Source organism: Pseudophryne corroboree, chromosome 9, assembly GCF_028390025.1.
Source record: "Pseudophryne corroboree isolate aPseCor3 chromosome 9, aPseCor3.hap2, whole genome shotgun sequence".
Classification (NCBI taxonomy): Eukaryota; Metazoa; Chordata; class Amphibia; order Anura; family Myobatrachidae; genus Pseudophryne; species Pseudophryne corroboree.
Window position 1 is genome coordinate 128,820,345 of NC_086452.1, and position 18,467 is coordinate 128,838,811.

The window sequence follows — 18,467 nt, forward strand, 5'->3', positions numbered from 1 at the left end:
TGCCTACAATAGTCCATGCTAAGATTCAGCTGTTTGGGTGAGAATAAATAACTGCTGAGAAGGACCTGGATGGATGGATGGATGGATGGATGGATGGATGGATGGATGGATGGATGGATGGATGGATGGATGGATTTGTCATTAAAAGTGTATTTTTTGTACTATGTTATTAATTCAGAGTTGTATGCAAATCTGATGGTTTACCATAAACCCAATGTTTAAAGATGTGTGAATGTGTGAATCACTGTCTGTGAGATCTCTCACAATTATCCAAAGCCACAGCATATCAGACATGTTTGGGGGGGGAAGGGGGCGATGTGATGGTAACCATTTTTCAAAATGGAAGCATCTTGCCTCATCGCACATTCTGAGTAAGCTTAAGCTAACTCAGATGGGCCATGACTGTGGGGGTCATTCTGACCCATTCGCACGCAGATTTTTTTTGCTGCTGTGCAAACAGGTTCGGAATGTGCCTGCGCAGCGGGCACAATGCGCAGGTGCGTTGCTGCCCAGCAATGGGGAATGCCAGGCAGTGACAGAAATATAGAAGAAAACGATCGCTGCCGCGATCACATTGAGATTGACAGGAGGAAGGCATTCCAGGGTGGCAACTGACCGTTTTCTGGGAGTGGTGAGGAAAACGCAGGCATGTCCAGGTGTTTGCAGGGTGGGTGTCTGACATCAATTCCGGGACCGTACAGGCTGAAGTCATCACAGTGGGTAAGTAAGTCCAGAGCTACTCAGAAACTGCACAAAATGTTTTTGCATAGCTCGGCTGCACAAGCATTTGCAGCTTTACTATGCAAAAATACACTCCCCCATAGGAGGCGTCCAGTTGATTGCACGGGCTGCAAAAAGTTGCAGCATGCAATTAACTCGGAATGAGCCCCTGTGACCAAAGGTCCTGATGGTGATCCGAAGCTGTAACTTTGGATGCAGCACTCGTATCTCCAATGCCGGCAGAAGATGTCTTTTATTTCAGATGCCTCCTGTGCCTATAGCATATTTTCAAATAGCTGCTGCATCCAAAAACGCTGCAGCAATGCAAATAGTGTCCACCTCTATATCAGGCCTTGTATCCTTAATTGCAAAAGACAATGGTTATTAATCTAAAATCAGATAAATGTAGTGCAGTGGCCACAGCGTGGACACTCTGATGTAGACCAATAATTCTGCACAATGAATTTCATGATAATAATTGACCTTATTGTGAACAGATAAAAATGTATCATAAGTGTATTCTTTTTTTGAAACTTTTCTTTTGCTATTGATGCTAATATATATCATACATTTAAGTTGGATATATTTAATGCTGAATAAATCCAGTAGTCAGTTTAGCTGATATGTAGCAAATGTTTCAAAGTGCAATATATGATGGTGATGTTGTTTTTATTTTCATTTATTGAAGGGACACACAGATTACTTTAAGGTCTGTTAGGGACAAAGGAAGAGGCACTTTTTGAAAAAAATAATGTTTTTAGATGTAAATAACTGAGAAAAAATTGAAAACATGAACTTGTCAATGGGACTGAGAAACCCTGATCTAATGAGTCACTTATTATCTAGATGTAGGACATTCTAGATGGTCTAAGGGGTATATTCAATTAGCAGTGATAACGGACTTTTCACGTGAAAAGTCCGGTTTTCAGGTGAAAAAAAGTAGCAAATTATACTTACCGATAATTTCATTTCTTCAAGATACTCCATGGCAGCCATTACTCTGGGATTTATCCCTACTCCTAGATTTTAGACAGGAAGTTTTTTTCTATTTTAGGCTCCGCCCCCTCAGGGAATATAGGTCCGTCCGCCTCTGGCTTCCCCAGTCTTTGAGTGTCTCCTTGACGGAGCCTGAGAAAAAACAAAGATATATTGAGGTGGGAAAAACTAGGCTGCCATGGAGTATCTTGAAGAAATGAAATTATCGGTAAGTATAATTTGCTACTTTCTTCTACGCTACTCCATGGCAGCCATTACTCTGGGATATACCAAAGCATACTAGTAGGGAGGGAAATAAAACCACACAAAACCCAAATGATGCTTAAAGTAAATTTTTATGCAGTTGCTTCCTTCAGCACTGCTTCTCCAAAGTAACCACCAGAGACATCTAAGCCATAGTGTCTGGTGAATGTATGGATGGACGACCATGTCGCTGCCGCACATATCTCTTTAATCGACACCTGCGCTTTCCTTGCCCAGGATGTAGCCACAGCCCTCGTAGAGTGTGCCTTAATGTGGTCTGGAATTGGTCGGCCATTCTCTTGATAGGTGAATGCAATCAATTCCGTGATCCATCTAGAAATCGTGTTTTTAGAAGGTGATTCACCTTTTTTGACTCCAGAGTGTAGAACAAACAGATTCTTAACTTTCCGGAAGTCTTTCACTCTCTCCAAATATATAGAGACTGCCCGCAGAACATCCAGCATATGCAGTCTTTCTTCATAATCATCCGTTGGGTATGGAAAGAAAGATGGTAGAATGATTTCTTGACTCATATGGAAGTCTGATACTACTTTTGGTAGAAATTCGGGATTATTCCTCAGTATTATTCTGTCTGGAAGAATCTTCAGGTAGGGCTCCTCAGCCCAAAGAGCCTGTAGTTCTCCGACCCTTTTCGCTGAGGTTATTGCCGTGAGGAAAACTACCTTCCAGGTAAGCATCTTTAACGGAATTTCCCGCAGAGGTTCAAAGGGTGAATCCATGAGTGTGTTCAGAACAAGGTTCAGATCCCAGGTTGGCATAACTGGTCTGACTCTGGGACGTTCCCTCTTGATGGCTTGGCAGAACCTCTGTATCAAGTTATCCTCTGACAACTTCCTATCCAGCAGTACACTTAAGGCTGATATTTGTACCTTGATGGTTGATACTGCCAAACCCATCTGGAAACCTTCGCTTAAGAACTGCAGTATCTGAGGAACCTCAACCTTAGAGATTTCGGCATCATCTCCCAGCCATTCTCCAAATTTTCTCCACACTCTGTAATAGGATTTTGAAGAAGTGCTTTTTCTTGCCTTCATAAGTAAGGTGACAACCTGTTCTGAAAGGCCTTTAGTTCTCAAGATTGACCTTTCAACTTCCACGCCTTCAAATGAAGACTCTGTGGGTTTGGGTGAAAGACTGGTCCCTGACGTAGTAGCTCTGGTTCTACTGGTAATACCCATGGACCCTGTACTGCCATCCTGAGTACCGTGGGGAACCACACTCTGTTTGGCCAGTGAGGTAGAATTATTATTACTACCGCTTTCTCCTCTCTGATTTTCCGTAGAACTCGGGGTATCATCGGTAGTGGAGGGAACACATAGCTGAGGCTGAAGTTCCACCTCTGGGAGAGAGCATCTGTCCCGTTGGCATTTGGGGACTGGTACCTTGAAAAGAAATGCTCCACTTTCGTATTCTGGGATGTAGCCATCAGGTCTATCTGAGGGTACCCAAACCTCTGTGTTATCAAGTGGAACACTTGAGGATTTAGCTCCCATTCTCCTGGTAGTACCTCGTGTCTGCTCAGGTAATCCGCCACTAGATTGGATTCTCCTGGAACATGAAGGGCTGTTATGGACTTTAGATTTTGTACTGCCCAATCCAAGATCTTCGCTACTTCCAGCCCTAGATCTCGACTTCTGGTGCCTCCTTGTCGGTTTAAATATGCCACGACTGTCACATTGTCCGAAAACACCCTCAGATGAGACTGTACCAGCAGCATCTGAAAACAACATATTGAATTCCACACTGCTCTCATTTCTCGCTTGTTGGAAGACATGAGTTTTTCTTGGGTGGACCATGACCCCTGGCATGTGTGACTTAACAGATGACCTCCCCAACCTGTGGCACTTGCATCTGTTGTTAAGACAGTGTACTTGGGTTGTGCTAAGGACACCGACCTCTGCCTCAGACTCTGGTCCATCCACCAGTCCAGGGACTTCTTTGCTCCTTGAGTAAGGATAATCTTGTGGTCTAGGTCTCTGCCTATACGGACCGCTCTGATTATGTCCCACTGGAACGTTCTCATCTTCCACCTGGCCCAGGGTACTACATCTATTGTAGAAGATAACATCCCCACAAGACGCAGACCCAGACGGAGTGAAATGCTGTCTTCTACCTGAACTAGAGATGAAAGGTCTTGAATCTTTTTGCATCTGTCTTCTGATAATGCCACCGTGTACTTCTTTGAATCTATCCGAACACCTAGGAACTGCAGCCCTTGTGTTGGATCTAGCTTGCTCTTCTTCCAATTTACTAGCCAACCATGAGCTTGAAGAATCTGAAGAGTCTTCTGTACGGCTATTATCAGAGTTGCTTTTGTGTTCGCACAGATCAGCAAGTCGTCCAGGTACGGCCATAATGCTATGCCCATCACTCTCATATGTGCTACTAGAGCTAGAAGCACTTTCGTGAAGACTCTTGGCGAGGAGGACAGGCCGAACGGCAGGCAGGTAAACTGAAGATGTTCTCCAAGGACGTGAAACCTCAGAAACTTCTGGTCGCCCCGGTGAATTGGCACATGGAAGTATGCATCCTTCAGATCTATAGAGGCCATAAAGTCTTCCTGCTTTATCCCTAATAATATGGTCTTCAATGTTTCCATGTGAAACCTTTTCTTTATAAGGAATTTGTTCAAACTTCTTAAATCCAGAATGGCCCTGAATTCGCCTGATGGTTTCTGAATCAGGAACATCCTGGAATAAAAACCTCTTCTCTCTTCTGCCTTCGGCACCTTCACGACTGCCTGTGTTTTGATGAGGTTTTCTATAATACCCTGAAAGGCTATTATTTGTTCTTTTGATGTTAAGCTTTTTGACTTCACAAAATTCTGTCTTATCGGCTTCTTTATGAATTCTATACGGTAACCCTGGGAGATTACCTTTAACACCCAGGCTTCTTGAGTTGATTCCTGCCATTGACCTGCGAATTTCATTAATCTGCCTCCTACTGGTGCAGCATTCTGGGGCACTTTCTTTTCTCTCATATAGTCAGAATTTTCTATTTCCTCTTCTGCCGGACTGACGAAAGGACTGCCTGGTGGTTGTTGAATTGTATCTGCCATACTGCCTACCTGGTTTGTATGACCTGGCCTCCTTAAACTGTTGTTTGGGTGAAGAAGCCCTAAACTTTGTTTTTCTATCAAATGGCAGTTTTGCGGATTTACCGCCTGACATTACACTAATTATGGACTCCAGCTTACTTCCAAAGAGGCGAGATCCTTCATACGGAAGTGCTACCAACCTATTTTTTGAGTGGACATCTGCTGTCCAGGTACGCAGCCACAATGACCTTCTAGCCGCAACACCTGCCACTAATGACTTTGATGCATATTCTACTACCTCAAGAGAGGCCTCACACAGGTACTCCACTGCCTTCATCATCACAGCCAGGTCTTTCTGCAGGTGATGTCTTGATACCTGATCCTCCAAGTCACGGTGCAGATTGTTCCCCCAAAGCCTTAGGGTCCTAGATGTTGACGCCATCGCTACCCCGGCCTTCAGCGTCACTGCTGATGCTTTATGGACCTTTTTCAAGGAACTCTCAACCTTCTTATCCATCGCATCCTTAAGCACCGCACCATCTTCTAACAGGATTGTGGTCTTGGAAACTACTTCTGCCACAGCTGCATCCACTTTAGGTAATTCACACCACTTAGTGAATTCTGCATCTTGTATAGGAAACATACGTTCCAACCTCTTCATATAATTGAGACGCTTGTCAGCAGTCTGCCACTGCACTGACATGATCTCCTTTAACACTTTATGTACTGGAAAACACCGGCTTTTCTTAATTCTGTCTTCAAACAAAGGATCTTGAGCACCATCCTCCTGTGCTTCATCCTTAATATTTAAAGCTCTATACATATGCTTTAATAAGCCATCCACTATATCCAGATTAAATGACCTATCTGGCTCCTGAGCTTCCTCTGACTCTGCCGGCGAGGGACTATCAGCATAATCCAACACCACAAGATCATCTGAATCCTCAGCAACATCTAGGCTGGTCTGTGACCTGGATCTTTTAGCCCCCTGAAACTCCTTTAATTCCTCTTTTGTCACAAATGATTTTTTCATCCACTCCATTAGATCCTGAATCTGTTTGGATTGGCCCTGGGATGCTTCACAATCCTCGCATAACTTGCTATGTTTACTTCCAGATATACTCTTTCTACAGCCAGAACAAGCCACATGATGTTTCTTTTTATGTGTTCTTTTCCTAGGCACATCAGACACACTGCAACCAAAGCAGATAATACACTAAGCACCCTAACTACATAAAGTAATAATAAGTGCCCTAATGAGGCTGCTTACCATTGCTGGGCACATGCAGGCGTGGAGGGGGACATCTCTTTATCCATGTCTGCAGAATCTCCAAAATCCGTTCTCCAAACTTGTTTTATTCTTTCCTTATTAATAGTTTTCCACACTGCTCCTCTTTCACTCTCAGCGGTGGACCGCGCCATTTTTATCCCCCTTGACTCTCAGCCTCCGGGCGGCGCATGCGCAGACCGATACGCGGCACTTCCGGTTTTTCGGCCGCGCACTTCCGCCCGCCGCGTCCAGCGCTGCCATCCAGGCACAGCGCGACTTCCGCCCTCCAGTCTCCGGCGGTCACCAGCGGCAACAGGCGGGGGGAGCTCACACAAAACGGCCAGGTACTTCACACTGCCACCAATGTCATATATTACATGCAGCAGGATATGAACAGTGCCTCTCCATATTTATACTGCCACAGGCAGCAATTATTATGGCTATTCTTCTCCCATATTTGTACTGCCACAGGCAGCAATTATTATGGTTTCTCCTTTCAGCATTGTACTGCCACAGGCAGTCTAAAATGCTCCTCCATGGGTCCTGGGTGCCAAACCCCTTCCAGCCGCGGCTCACAGAGGCGCATTAGGCCGGGAAGAATTCCTGGTAAGCCTCATATTTGAATAAAAATAACAAACGACTACACTGTCACTATCTAAGGAGACAGGAAAAAGACTGGGGAAGCCAGAGGCGGACGGACCTATATTCCCTGAGGGGGCGGAGCCTAAAATAGAAAAAAACTTCCTGTCTAAAATCTAGGAGTAGGGATAAATCCCAGAGTAATGGCTGCCATGGAGTAGCGTAGAAGAAATGACTTTTCACGTGAAACGCAATTACAGCCTATTCAATTATCCTGGAAAATTTATCGGTGATCATTTTTTCACTAATTTCACTTCACCTTCTCTGAAGCAGGTGAAAAGTTGGGAAAAGTCACTATTTTAAGGTAAAAATGTTTGGATATGGGCCCTCATTCCGAGTTGATCGCTCGCAAGGCGATTTTAGCAGAGTTACACACGCTAAGCCGCCGCCTACTGGGAGTGAATCTAAACATCTTAAATGTGCGACCGATGTATGCGCATTATTGCGATCACAAACGAGTTAGCAGTTTCTGAGTAGCTTCAGACTTACTCTGTCTGTGCGATCAGTTCAGTGCTTTTCGGTCCCGGCTGACGTCATAAACACACCCAGCGTTCGCCCAAGCACTCCCACCGTTTCTCCGGACACGCCTGCGTTTTTTCCAGAAACGGTAGCGTTTCCAGCCACACGCCCATAAAACGCCGTACATCCGCCCAGTAACACCCATTTCCTGTCAATCACAATGCGTTCTACGGAGCGACGAAAAAGCCGTGAGTAAAAATACTTTCTTCATAGTAAAGATACTTGCCGCATGCGCAGTGCGAACATTGCGCATGCGCACTAAGAGAATTCTCACTGCGATGCGATGAAAAACACCGAGCGAACAACTCGGAATGAGGGCCATGGTACAGAACTCCCGGGACACCCCCCTTAATGACTACTTAGGCACGTTGAAGTTTTTAATTATTTTTAATTGGCCAATAATGACATGTCATTTTTGGGGTGAAAAAGTAAAAAGTGATGGAAATTGGGGTTCAAGGTATGGGACAGGTATATTGGGGTGCTTTATGAGTGGGACAGGTGTTTTTTAGGCTTGCAGATGGGAGTAATCGGTCTGTTTCCACTTTTTTTTTTAAAGTGCCCTAAAATGACCCAAATATATACTTATACCCATTTTCATGTACCCCAAATTTAATGAGAGCATTTATTTTGCTAAAAAAAAATAGCTTTCTATAATTTTTTTGCATTTTAAAAAAAATGCATATAACAGCCATTTCACACAATTTAAGTCCCCAAAAACTCTCTAATGTGATCTCTAACACACTTCTTCTGTTTTCCTGTTAGTTTAGCATTTTTTGGGGTACAGGCTGATTTCCCCATTTTCACCTGCACTTTTCACTGCAAGAATTTTCACGTGAAACCCGGTCGGAATTGAATAGGTCCAAAAACGGAGCGTTTTCGCGGCAATTGCCGCGAATTTGCGGATAATTGAATATCCCCCTAACACTGATACATGCCTCCTACAACAACTAGAATTTACAAATCAAAATTGATAATTAACATGAATGATTTACCCAATGTCACAAACACTGTGCTATTATTATACAAAAATTGTACACAACAGTGTTACATTTCCTTTTTTGGCAATAAACATCCTGGGAACTGATGATGGATTACAAATGGAATCCATTTCTTTTTAAATTATAACAATAAAGTAACATCTGAAGTTAGTGGGGCAAAGTACTATGATAACAGCACTCTATTGCGCTATTTCTCACCAAGAATTACACTACATCCAATTGTAACCAGTCTGGGTATAATAACATCTTAGTGAATCTGCTGTAACAATGCTTCTGCATAGACCACGTTTAATCTTTGTAATCTGTAGACAACATAAATGCATGCCAACATGTTAAAGACTTACATTAATGTTTTCTATTTTTAAGACCACTGCTGGCTGTGTGACTGAGTCTTTCAACACGGTAAGCTATTCTGATACATCTTAGTTTTGATATGTAAAATTGCTATGCCCCTAGAACATGCTGTCACCAAGTTACACATGCCTTGATCCAACCACATTCCTATATCCAGCCAGAACTGAGACTTCTTGTGTCTGTTGTGCTGTAATACAGACATTGAGCTTCTTTATTTTGTGCACAAACTGTATGAACAATTAATTCCACTAATCTTTCTTATTGAATGAGTTAATTACTGTACATGAGACTCACCTCCATTAAGGATGCCGAAAAAAACAAAAAAAAAAACAAACTTAAATGTATGTTCAACAAACACTTACAAATCAAATCCCTGAAAAACTAGCTGCTCTTCAAGGCATCTCTTGAGAGCGGAGTCTAGGTGAACACATTGCAGTGCACTGGATGGACCATCTACATGCTCCAATGCAGAAACAGGACATTCCATGTTCCATATCAAGTGCTCTTTGGAATTGATTTCCTCCACCTGGATACTACATTTTATGTGGCCTTACAACTACAATTAATAACATGGAGGGAAATATAAGGACAATTTAAAGATAAATAGTTAATTTTGGATAGCATTAAGTGACGTAAGTTAAAATATAAAATTATACTTAACAGAGCTTCTTCAATCCCCTGATTTGGTATATACAAATGCATGTATATAAAGTAGAGATGAGCAGGCTAGATTCTCAGAGATCCGAGACCACCCAAATTTACCCTGTATGAGTGGATCAAGGCCGGAACTCAAAATTCCCTGCCAGACTTGTTCCTGAAAACAATGCAAAATGTCATCCTCTCTGTATCAGATCTCATGGTTTTTGGATTTGGGTGTCAATTTCAAAGGCTGATCAAAATCAATAATCTGATCAATGATTGGCTAATAGGCCCTACACACTGGCCGATAAACTGAAAGATATGAACGATCTCGTTCATAAATGAACGAGAACTCGTTCATATCTTTCAGTGTGGAGACTCCAGCGATGAACGATGCGCGTCCCCGCGCTCGTTCATCGCTGATCTCCCGTCGGCTGTGCATGCAGGCCAATATGGACGATCTCGTCCATATTAGCCTGCACTTCAATGCAGCCGGGTGACGGGGGGAGTGAAGAAACTTCACTCCCCCCGTCACTGCCCCCCCGCCGCCGGGTCGCTCGTCGGCCGTATCCGCCGTCGGGCAGCTCGGCGGCGGGTCGTCCAGTGAGTAGGGCCCTTGAGAGTGCAATTGTCATGGCTCTCAGCCAAGGGATCCCTTCATTCTCGTCTACCCAGAGACGCTGTTGTGCTCCAGCCATACACAAGCAGACAGGCACTGAGAGAGGACAACAAAATATTAAATAGTTAAAAACAATTGCATATTGGGGTAAGGATTGCAAAAATTACAAATTAGCAAAAATTTGGAGCAAAAGCAAAATTGCGAAAGCACGCCCAAATGGATAAACTGCAACACTAATTTAATTTAACACAAAGTAGGTGGTCTTGTGAAATGTGCAAATATTGCAAAAACCATCCTAATAATTGCAATTTTTGCATATATATTACAAATGTACGCAATTTTTGCGTACATGTTTCTGATGTTGCATTTTTTTCTAACAGTATTTTTCCCTTAAATTGCACAACCTACTTTCCTGCACCCAAATTAAAGAAACTACTCAACAATTGTAAATCAATTCATTCATCACTTAATTGGCCAAATGATCTTGTGGTAATTTAGCAATTATAATCTTAAAGACACCATAGTGTTTTTCTTCAAACATTGACTAATGCCCATAACTGTGTTCAAATATATTCAACTATAATAATAATAATAATTATAATAATAATAATTTTAAGTATATAGCACTCTTTCTCCAATAGAACTCAAAGCGCTTTAGAGAGCGTGTGAAATCTAGCCTCTAAACCCTACACAACAGCAATTATTGGTGTATGTTTTAACAAACACGCTTTTTTTGAAGTCATAATATTTTAATTCGGAAACAGTAACATTTTTATTAAAAAAAACACCTTGGGGTATTCAAAATAAATTCTGCAGAACGATCACTTCCTGCAATAACCCCTTCAGATATCCCTTAATATTGTCTAAACAATCCCAAATGAGGGTATCTCTCTGCACAGGAACATCTATAAGACAAAGGTGAGAAAAAAGCATTTTTAGTTTGTAAATAAATGTAAAACACATCACATTCAATATAGTAGTCCCAGACACTTTAGTCATTTTTATTAATTTTTGAACATTAAGACCCATATGCTGGAAATTGCACGATGTCCTTTTGACAGAATCACTTGCTTGGCCATGGTTACATTTACCCTTGCACCCACTATGTTTTTTTGGTTTGTAAATGGGAAGCATGGAAAATTTCTGACTGGCTGCCTTTGTTTGCCACAGATTTTGCTCCTTTTATAGGCTCAAACAAAACACACAAAAACACACACATCACCTACTTTTAAAATTCCAAACCATTTTGAAAAACTTACTTTATTGGCTTTGGGATGTTGGCTCAGCAGCGTCATCTGCCAAAGCTGTGCCCTCACAATTATTAGTGTGGAAGTGTGTTTGATTACGAAAGTGAGAGGGTGTTTCAGAAGGAAAGACAGAGGGGGATTGGAAGTGAGAGGGAGAGGGGGCTTCAGGTGGAGAGACAGAGTGCGTTTGAAAGGGAGAAGGAGAGGGGGGTTCAGAAGGAGAGACATAGGGGGATTGGAAGTGAGAGGGAGCTTTAGGTGGAGAGACAGAGTGGGTTTGAAAGGGAGAGGGAGAGGAGGGTTCAGAAGGAGAGATAGAGGGGGATTGGAAGTAAGAGGGAGAGGGGGGTTCAGATGGAGAGGCAGAGGGGGGTTGTAAGTAAGAGGGAGAGGGGGGTTCAGATGGAGAGACATAGTGAGATTGGAAGTGTGAGGAAGAGGGGGCTTCAGATGGAGAGACAGTGGGTTTGGAAGGGAGAGGGAGAGGGGGGTTTAGGTAGAGAGGCAGAGGGGGATTGTAAGTAAGAGGGAGAGGGGGGTTCAGATGGAGAGACAGAGGAGGATTGTAAGTAAAAGGGAGAGGGGGGTTCAGATGGAGTGGCAGAGGGGGTTTGTAAGTGAGCGGGAGATGTGGTTTCGGAAAGTGAGACAAGCGGGGTTTGTTGCAGGTATTCAGAGGGTGCCTTTGCTTGCCTCCTGATGTTAGCCAGATGGCATCTCTGCCTCCTGCGTTGTTGTTGTGTCTGGCCTAAACAAGGTTGAAGTAAATTATACCAATTTACCTATGAATTTGGGACATTTGCAACAATAAAATCCAAAATCTATAATGTTATGTGTTTTTGGTGTAGACAAATGGAGGCATTCTGTGAAATAGACAGATGGATTTTTTATTAACGATGGGATGTTGGGCAAAGCAACCAATCTGATCGTAGAATTTATATTGTAGAATCTGATAGTGAATTGTGAAGTTGAATCGTATTGGTTTCTATGGGCAACATCCCATCTAAAAGAAAAGTCACAACTTTGTAACAAACATAAGGTCTGCTGACATTTTGCTATACAGAGATCCCACACAAACAAACAAACACATATATACATTAACACACCAGCACAAACTCACTGTCACCCAAATACACACTAGCAAACAAACAAACAAACAAACAAACAAACACACACTCACTGACAAACACACTAACAAACTCAGATGCTAATACGACTCTAACATGCATGTTTACTTATGCATGTGTACGTATGCGTGTCTACTTATGTCTGCGTATGTCCACTCGAATACACCTCAGCAAATCCGGCTGCCGCCTACGGATACAGATCGATACAGTCCTCTCTACCATTGGAACTCCTTATGTAGAACAAGGTAAATCATTTGTAATTTGTATTCAAAATGTATTGGTTTAATTGTTTATAAAAATAAAACTCCATTTTATACCAACCTTGTTTTTGCAGAACTATCTCATGAGGCTGATGCTGGTGAGGCACATCCTGATGCAGAAGAAGATGACGTTGTGGAGGGGGGTTCCTTGGCATTTTTGGATGAGGAAGTGTAATATGTTGAAACACCACACCAACCCCAAAGGCCAACTGCCCATATCCCACTACCTGTAACTCCTCTACTCATTAGTCGACATATCCAGCAGGAAATACTGACAGAAAGTCGACGCAATTCCCAGATTTTCCAGCAGATTTTAGATGAGGTGCATGAAAGAAACATCCTCAGCAGGGCAAGAAATCAGCTCCTGGACCAGCACAACACAATTATGCACAATCTTACCAATGTTGTAGAAGAGAGCATGAGGCAGATTGTAGCAGTTGTGGCTGAAGTACGTCACAACACCATGTTATCTCCATCATCCACACAGAACATTGCAAACAACATGGTTACTGACAGGATGCGACGATCAACCAGACGATCGACTTCCGCTAGTGAACCCCCAAACATAGGGGCAAAAAAAAAAATAGTGTGTTTTTGATTGTGAAGTGGTCAAACATTACATATTATTGTTTCTTTACTTTTATTTACATACCTTACTTTAAGAAATTATGTGTAAATATTTGTTTCAATAAGTATACAAATGGAGCAGAATTTGCAAAACTTGAAAATAAAAAGATGGTGTTGCTGTTCTACAACATATGTTTTGTGTCTAGCGCACAAATAAAATAAAAAAAATAAAAAAATGTATGTGGGTATGTTTTGTTTAACAAAAAATGTTGGCTGTTTAAAAAAAATACAAAAATGTTAGGAAGCTAAATGTCATTCAGCAGATACTACTAAGCAAAATGCTTGTGAAGGTTATTTTACATTTGCTTCTATCAAATAGTGTGTTTGCCAAACCTCGATTGTTAGTAAGTGTAAACACAAATCGGTTAGTAACATATATTTTCACAATCAACATGTATTACAGAGTGAAACAATACCTTACATGTTTCTAAGTTCCAAAACAGCTGAATGAAGTGATTTGTGGTCTGAGGTGTGAGCTTCTTCAGCTGGGTGTAATAAAGCAGTGATTGCAGTATACATACAGTCTACAACTGAGGTCAGCTTGTGCAATTTTTAAGGAAGACCTGTAGTCACTTAGAAACTGCACATCAGAAATGTGCGATCTGTTGTAAAAATTGTGAATGCACCGCCCACCGACCATTAGCATATGCCCACAACACGCCCCTGATCGTAGTTTTTGCGAGTCCAGCTCTTTAGTACACCTACTTTAGCGCACGCCTACTTTTCGTAGTGCATACGCAGAAATTGATTTTTTTTCTCCGTTTTTGTTATTTAAGTTGCAGAATTTGCGTTTTTATGCTTTTTTTTTGCTGATTTGCGATCCTTGCTGAATTAGACCCCTTATTTGGATGAAAATAATATTATGTTTAATATAAAAAAATAAGGATAATATAAACTAAAAAATACAATTACAACAAAATTAAAATATCATTAATATGAGCCGATATCTCACCTATAAGGCTGTCCATATAAAGATATAGCTGAAGCAATTGCTGACTGTGAATAGTTGCAGCCTGGCACACGATGCAGCATGCCACATTGCAGCTAGATGAGCATGGCCACATCTGTATATAGAAAATTAGTTTACAGTCCTGCATGTGCCTGTACCTGTGTCTACTTCCGGGGCCGAATATAGATATAGAATCCTCAGGTGAATGTGATGTCATCTGATGGTGAGATCCAAGCAAGGATGTCCAATTCATATAATCCCCAGCAAGCTGTTACTTCCTCTAACAAATCTGAAAGCTGGTTCAGACTCTTTAGATAAGTTGCACAATCCAGTGGGTGGGTATAGGTAGGTACATCAACGTGTTTCACTACTCAGAACTTGCTGCCAGTTCATGCATTGAATTCTATCACAATAATATGTTTTTTTTGCAAATGACCCTGATGTACAATATATATCTTCTGAGCCTTTTTAAGCAGGAATAAAGTATAGAAATATTAGTTTTTATGCATTAATGAAAAAACCTGACATATGTGGAGCATATTTAACATTTCCAAAATTCTATATGTGCTGTGCCTGCAATATGATTTACTGCACTGTATAACTGAAACAATATAATATTTTCAGGCTGGTCTGTCTGATCAAGCTGTGGGATTACTTAATGGTGTTGTGGAAAACATTTTGGATCCTTTGTTGGTAAGTGCTGCAGAATACTGTATGTGTGCTGTATAAATGTAAGTAAAGTACATAATCTTTTGGTGATACAGTATAACTATAAAGATTTAATTACATAATATTTGAAATGCAAACTGTTGTTATGGTCGTAACACTTAATTTTTGAGGCAATTCTCAGAACTGAACTCAAAATTATAAATTATTTTAATACCACATTTTTAAAATACAAGATTCTCTAATTTTAGAGACTAATGATTCAAAATAAAAAAATAAAAAATCTTAGAAGTGGTCAAATGTATTCCATTTCAACATTTGTGAATATGGTGTCAGTTATTTTTTGTATTATGTCTTGTTAAATTTGGAGTTCATAATGGGCCCTACACACTCGGTGACCCACCGCCAAGCTGCCCGACGGCCGATATGGCCATCGGATGACCCTGCGGTGTTGGGGAGGGGGGGGGGGGGGGCAGGGAGAGTGAAGTTTCTTCACACCCCATCACTCGGCTCCATATGGGCCCTACACACTTAAAGATTATCTGTCCAATCTGGCTGATTGGAAAGAAAATCTGGCAATGGCTGGGAGCAAATAACAATCAACAATTTGCTCCCAAAATCAGGAAAATGGACAAAAACAGTTCAGATAAATTGGTTTAATTAAACAACCTTAACCAATTTGTCTTAAAGTCCATTTTTGTCTGTTTTCCAATGTTTGTGAGCAAATAGTCAATTGCCATTTGCTCCCAGACATTGCCAGATTTTCTTTCCAATCAGCCAGATTGGACAGATAATCTTTTAGTGTGTAGGGCCCTATAGCCCTGCATGCTAATATGGACGAGATTGTCCATATTGGCCTGAATATATGAACAAGCCGGCTCCAAGGATGAACGAGCGCGATTCTGTGCATCGTTCATCGGTGGTGCCTACACACTGAACGATATGAATGTGTTTTCGTTCATTAATGAACGAGACCGTTAATATTGTTCAGTAAAATCTTTAAGTGTGTAGGGCATGCTTGCCTACCTGACCCTCTCCATGAGGGAGAAAATGCTCTGTTCCTGGACTTTCCTGGTCATGTATGATTGCCATCACCTGTGGTGAGCTAGTTAAATGATAAGAAAGGTGTTTCACACAGGTGATAGCAATCATACATGACCAGGAAAGTCCAGCAACAGAGCATTTTCTCCCTCGTGGAGATGGTCAGGCAGGCAAGTATGGTGTAGGCAAGCAGACAAACAATTTGGAAGCTGCTCAATCATACCTGGAGATAATTATATATCAGGTGCTGGAAGGGGGAGGGGTCATAGACAGACAAACAAAGAGGAAGGGGAGTGCAAATCCCCACCCCCAAATTCCCTTCCGCACACTGAAAATTACCTGTAACCATCCCTGAATCTATCTGGTAATAAAATTCAGAGAATTTGTCACAAATGTTTGCAAACACATGTTTAAGCTGCTGGCCACTCCCCCTTCCAGCACCTGATATATAATTATCTCCAGGTATGATTGAGCAGCTTCCAAATTGTTTGTCTGCTTGTGTGCATGAGGCATTGAATGGGAGCAGCATTTGGAAGGCATGCTGTTCCTTGTGGTGCCAATGGGAGATCCTGGGGGTGGCTCCCTGGTAAGTTAGCTCTCTGTCTGGAAATGTTTTAGTATTGACCTTTATCATGAGGCGTACTGTGACAAATTACATGGCCCAATGTGGGCACTGCTATTAAGTAGTTAGGACTGCTGTATCAGAGAAGCCGTGAAGTGGCCAGCAGCTTAAACATGTGTTTGCAAACATTTGTGACAAATTCTCTGAATTTTATTACCAGATAGATTCAGGGATGGTTACAGGTAATTTTCAGTGTGCGGAAGGGAATTTGGGGGTGGGGATTTGCACTCCCCTTCCTCTAAGTATGGTGTAGGGCCTATCAGCCTGCAGCAGTCTAGTGCATTTATTATGGTTATATTTACAAATGTAAAACAATATTTGTAAGTGGGGCCAATTACAGTTACACTTACAAATCAGTTAGTGATGTACACCAGGGATAGGCAACCTGTTGTACTCCAGTTACACATCCCAGCATGCCCTAACATCAACATAGTAACAGGGTATGCTGGGATGTGTAGTTCCACAGCAGCTGGAGTGCACAGGTTGCCTACCCCTGAGTTACACTATCATTGTGAATACCAAATTAACAATGGAAATGTTATCTCTGGATGTTAGTATTTAGTAACAAGGCAATTTAATAAACATATTATTTTATGTACTGTAGGAAGGGTTTTATTTTTTCTATTTGAAGCAATAATCCTCTTTAGTATATATTGTAATATAATTTATGCCATAGCTAATAATATCTCATAATGATTAAAAATTAACATTCATTTACAGATAGATCCACGGTTATCTTGGCCTCTTTGCTCCGCCTAGGCACACCATGGTTTATTTACATAAATCCTCCATCTATTGTTCTCAGCTGCAATACAATATGGAGAACAATACAGCAGGGGTATTAAGTCATTACAGCAGGGGATTAAAGGGCCCTACACACTGGCCGATTTTTGGAAAGATATGAACGATCTCGTTCATAAATGAACGAGAACTCGTTCATATCTTTCAGTATGGAGACTCCAGCGATGAACGATGCGCGGCCCCGCGCTCGTTCATCGCTGGTCTCCCGTCGGCTGTGCATGCAGGCCAATATGGACGATCTCGTCCATATTTGCCTGCACTTCAATGCAGCCGCGTGACGGGGGGAGTGAAGAAACTTCACTCCCCCCGTCACTGCCCCCCCGCCGCCGGGTCGCTCGTCGGCCGTATCCGCCGTCGGGCAGCTCAGCGGCGGGTCGGCCAGTGAGTAGGGCCCTTAAGTCTGACAGCCCTGGCTCAATTAATCCTATTAAAGGCCAAGATAATTGTGGCCCCCTCTGTACATTGGAATTAATATGTGAAATGTAATTGGTACATACAGACAATTGTTACAGATAATTTCAAAACACCTCATGCACAGTATATTATAAAAATACTAAGTTCCAAAACACTAAAATGCAGAAATTAAAAATAGATATCAGATGTGATTAGATATCTGTAACACTTCTGCCCAAATGATTTTACTTTCACACACCCATTACCAGAATATGTATAAACCCATAAACTACATAAAATGTATCTTTCATTAAGTGCTGCTGTAAATAGGTAACCACCACCCCTCCCCCCAACAAAAAGTTACCAAAAATCAAAATACTAAAATTACATTGGATTGTCCAAAATGACAGAGATTTGTTTCCATAACACATATATTGGAGATATGACAGATTACCATTTTGGAAGCATGATGTGGTAAATATAGTTTATACAGAAAATGTATTTTGCACAATGTATTTTTCAGCAAAACTTATAGGATCATTTTATTTCAGAATACTGTGATAACCGCTGTGGGAAGTGTTGTAGGAGGCATTTTAAACCCCATTCTTTGTAACAAGGTAAGAGTGAAATACTATGTAAAATGGAAATGTATTTGTTAGTGATGTTAAACATGTAATGT

At 41.6% G+C, this 18,467-nt stretch overlaps 1 protein-coding gene and 1 long non-coding RNA gene across 2 annotated transcripts in view; both read left to right on the forward strand.

The window, feature by feature from the left end:
• Window positions 1-18,467, forward strand: part of LOC134957715 (uncharacterized) — a 66,701-nt gene that overhangs the window by 40,884 nt on the left and 7,350 nt on the right. The window contains exons 11-13 of the mRNA XM_063939817.1: window positions 8,810-8,845; window positions 14,890-14,958; window positions 18,340-18,405. Of these exons, the coding sequence (XP_063795887.1) occupies window positions 8,810-8,845; window positions 14,890-14,958; window positions 18,340-18,405 (171 nt within the window). The remainder of the gene's footprint in view (window positions 1-8,809; window positions 8,846-14,889; window positions 14,959-18,339; window positions 18,406-18,467) is intronic.
• LOC134956788 (uncharacterized) lies at window positions 11,915-13,448 on the forward strand. The gene is made up of 2 exons (XR_010186174.1): window positions 11,915-12,674; window positions 12,764-13,448. It is a non-coding gene; the product is annotated as an uncharacterized LOC134956788 (long non-coding RNA).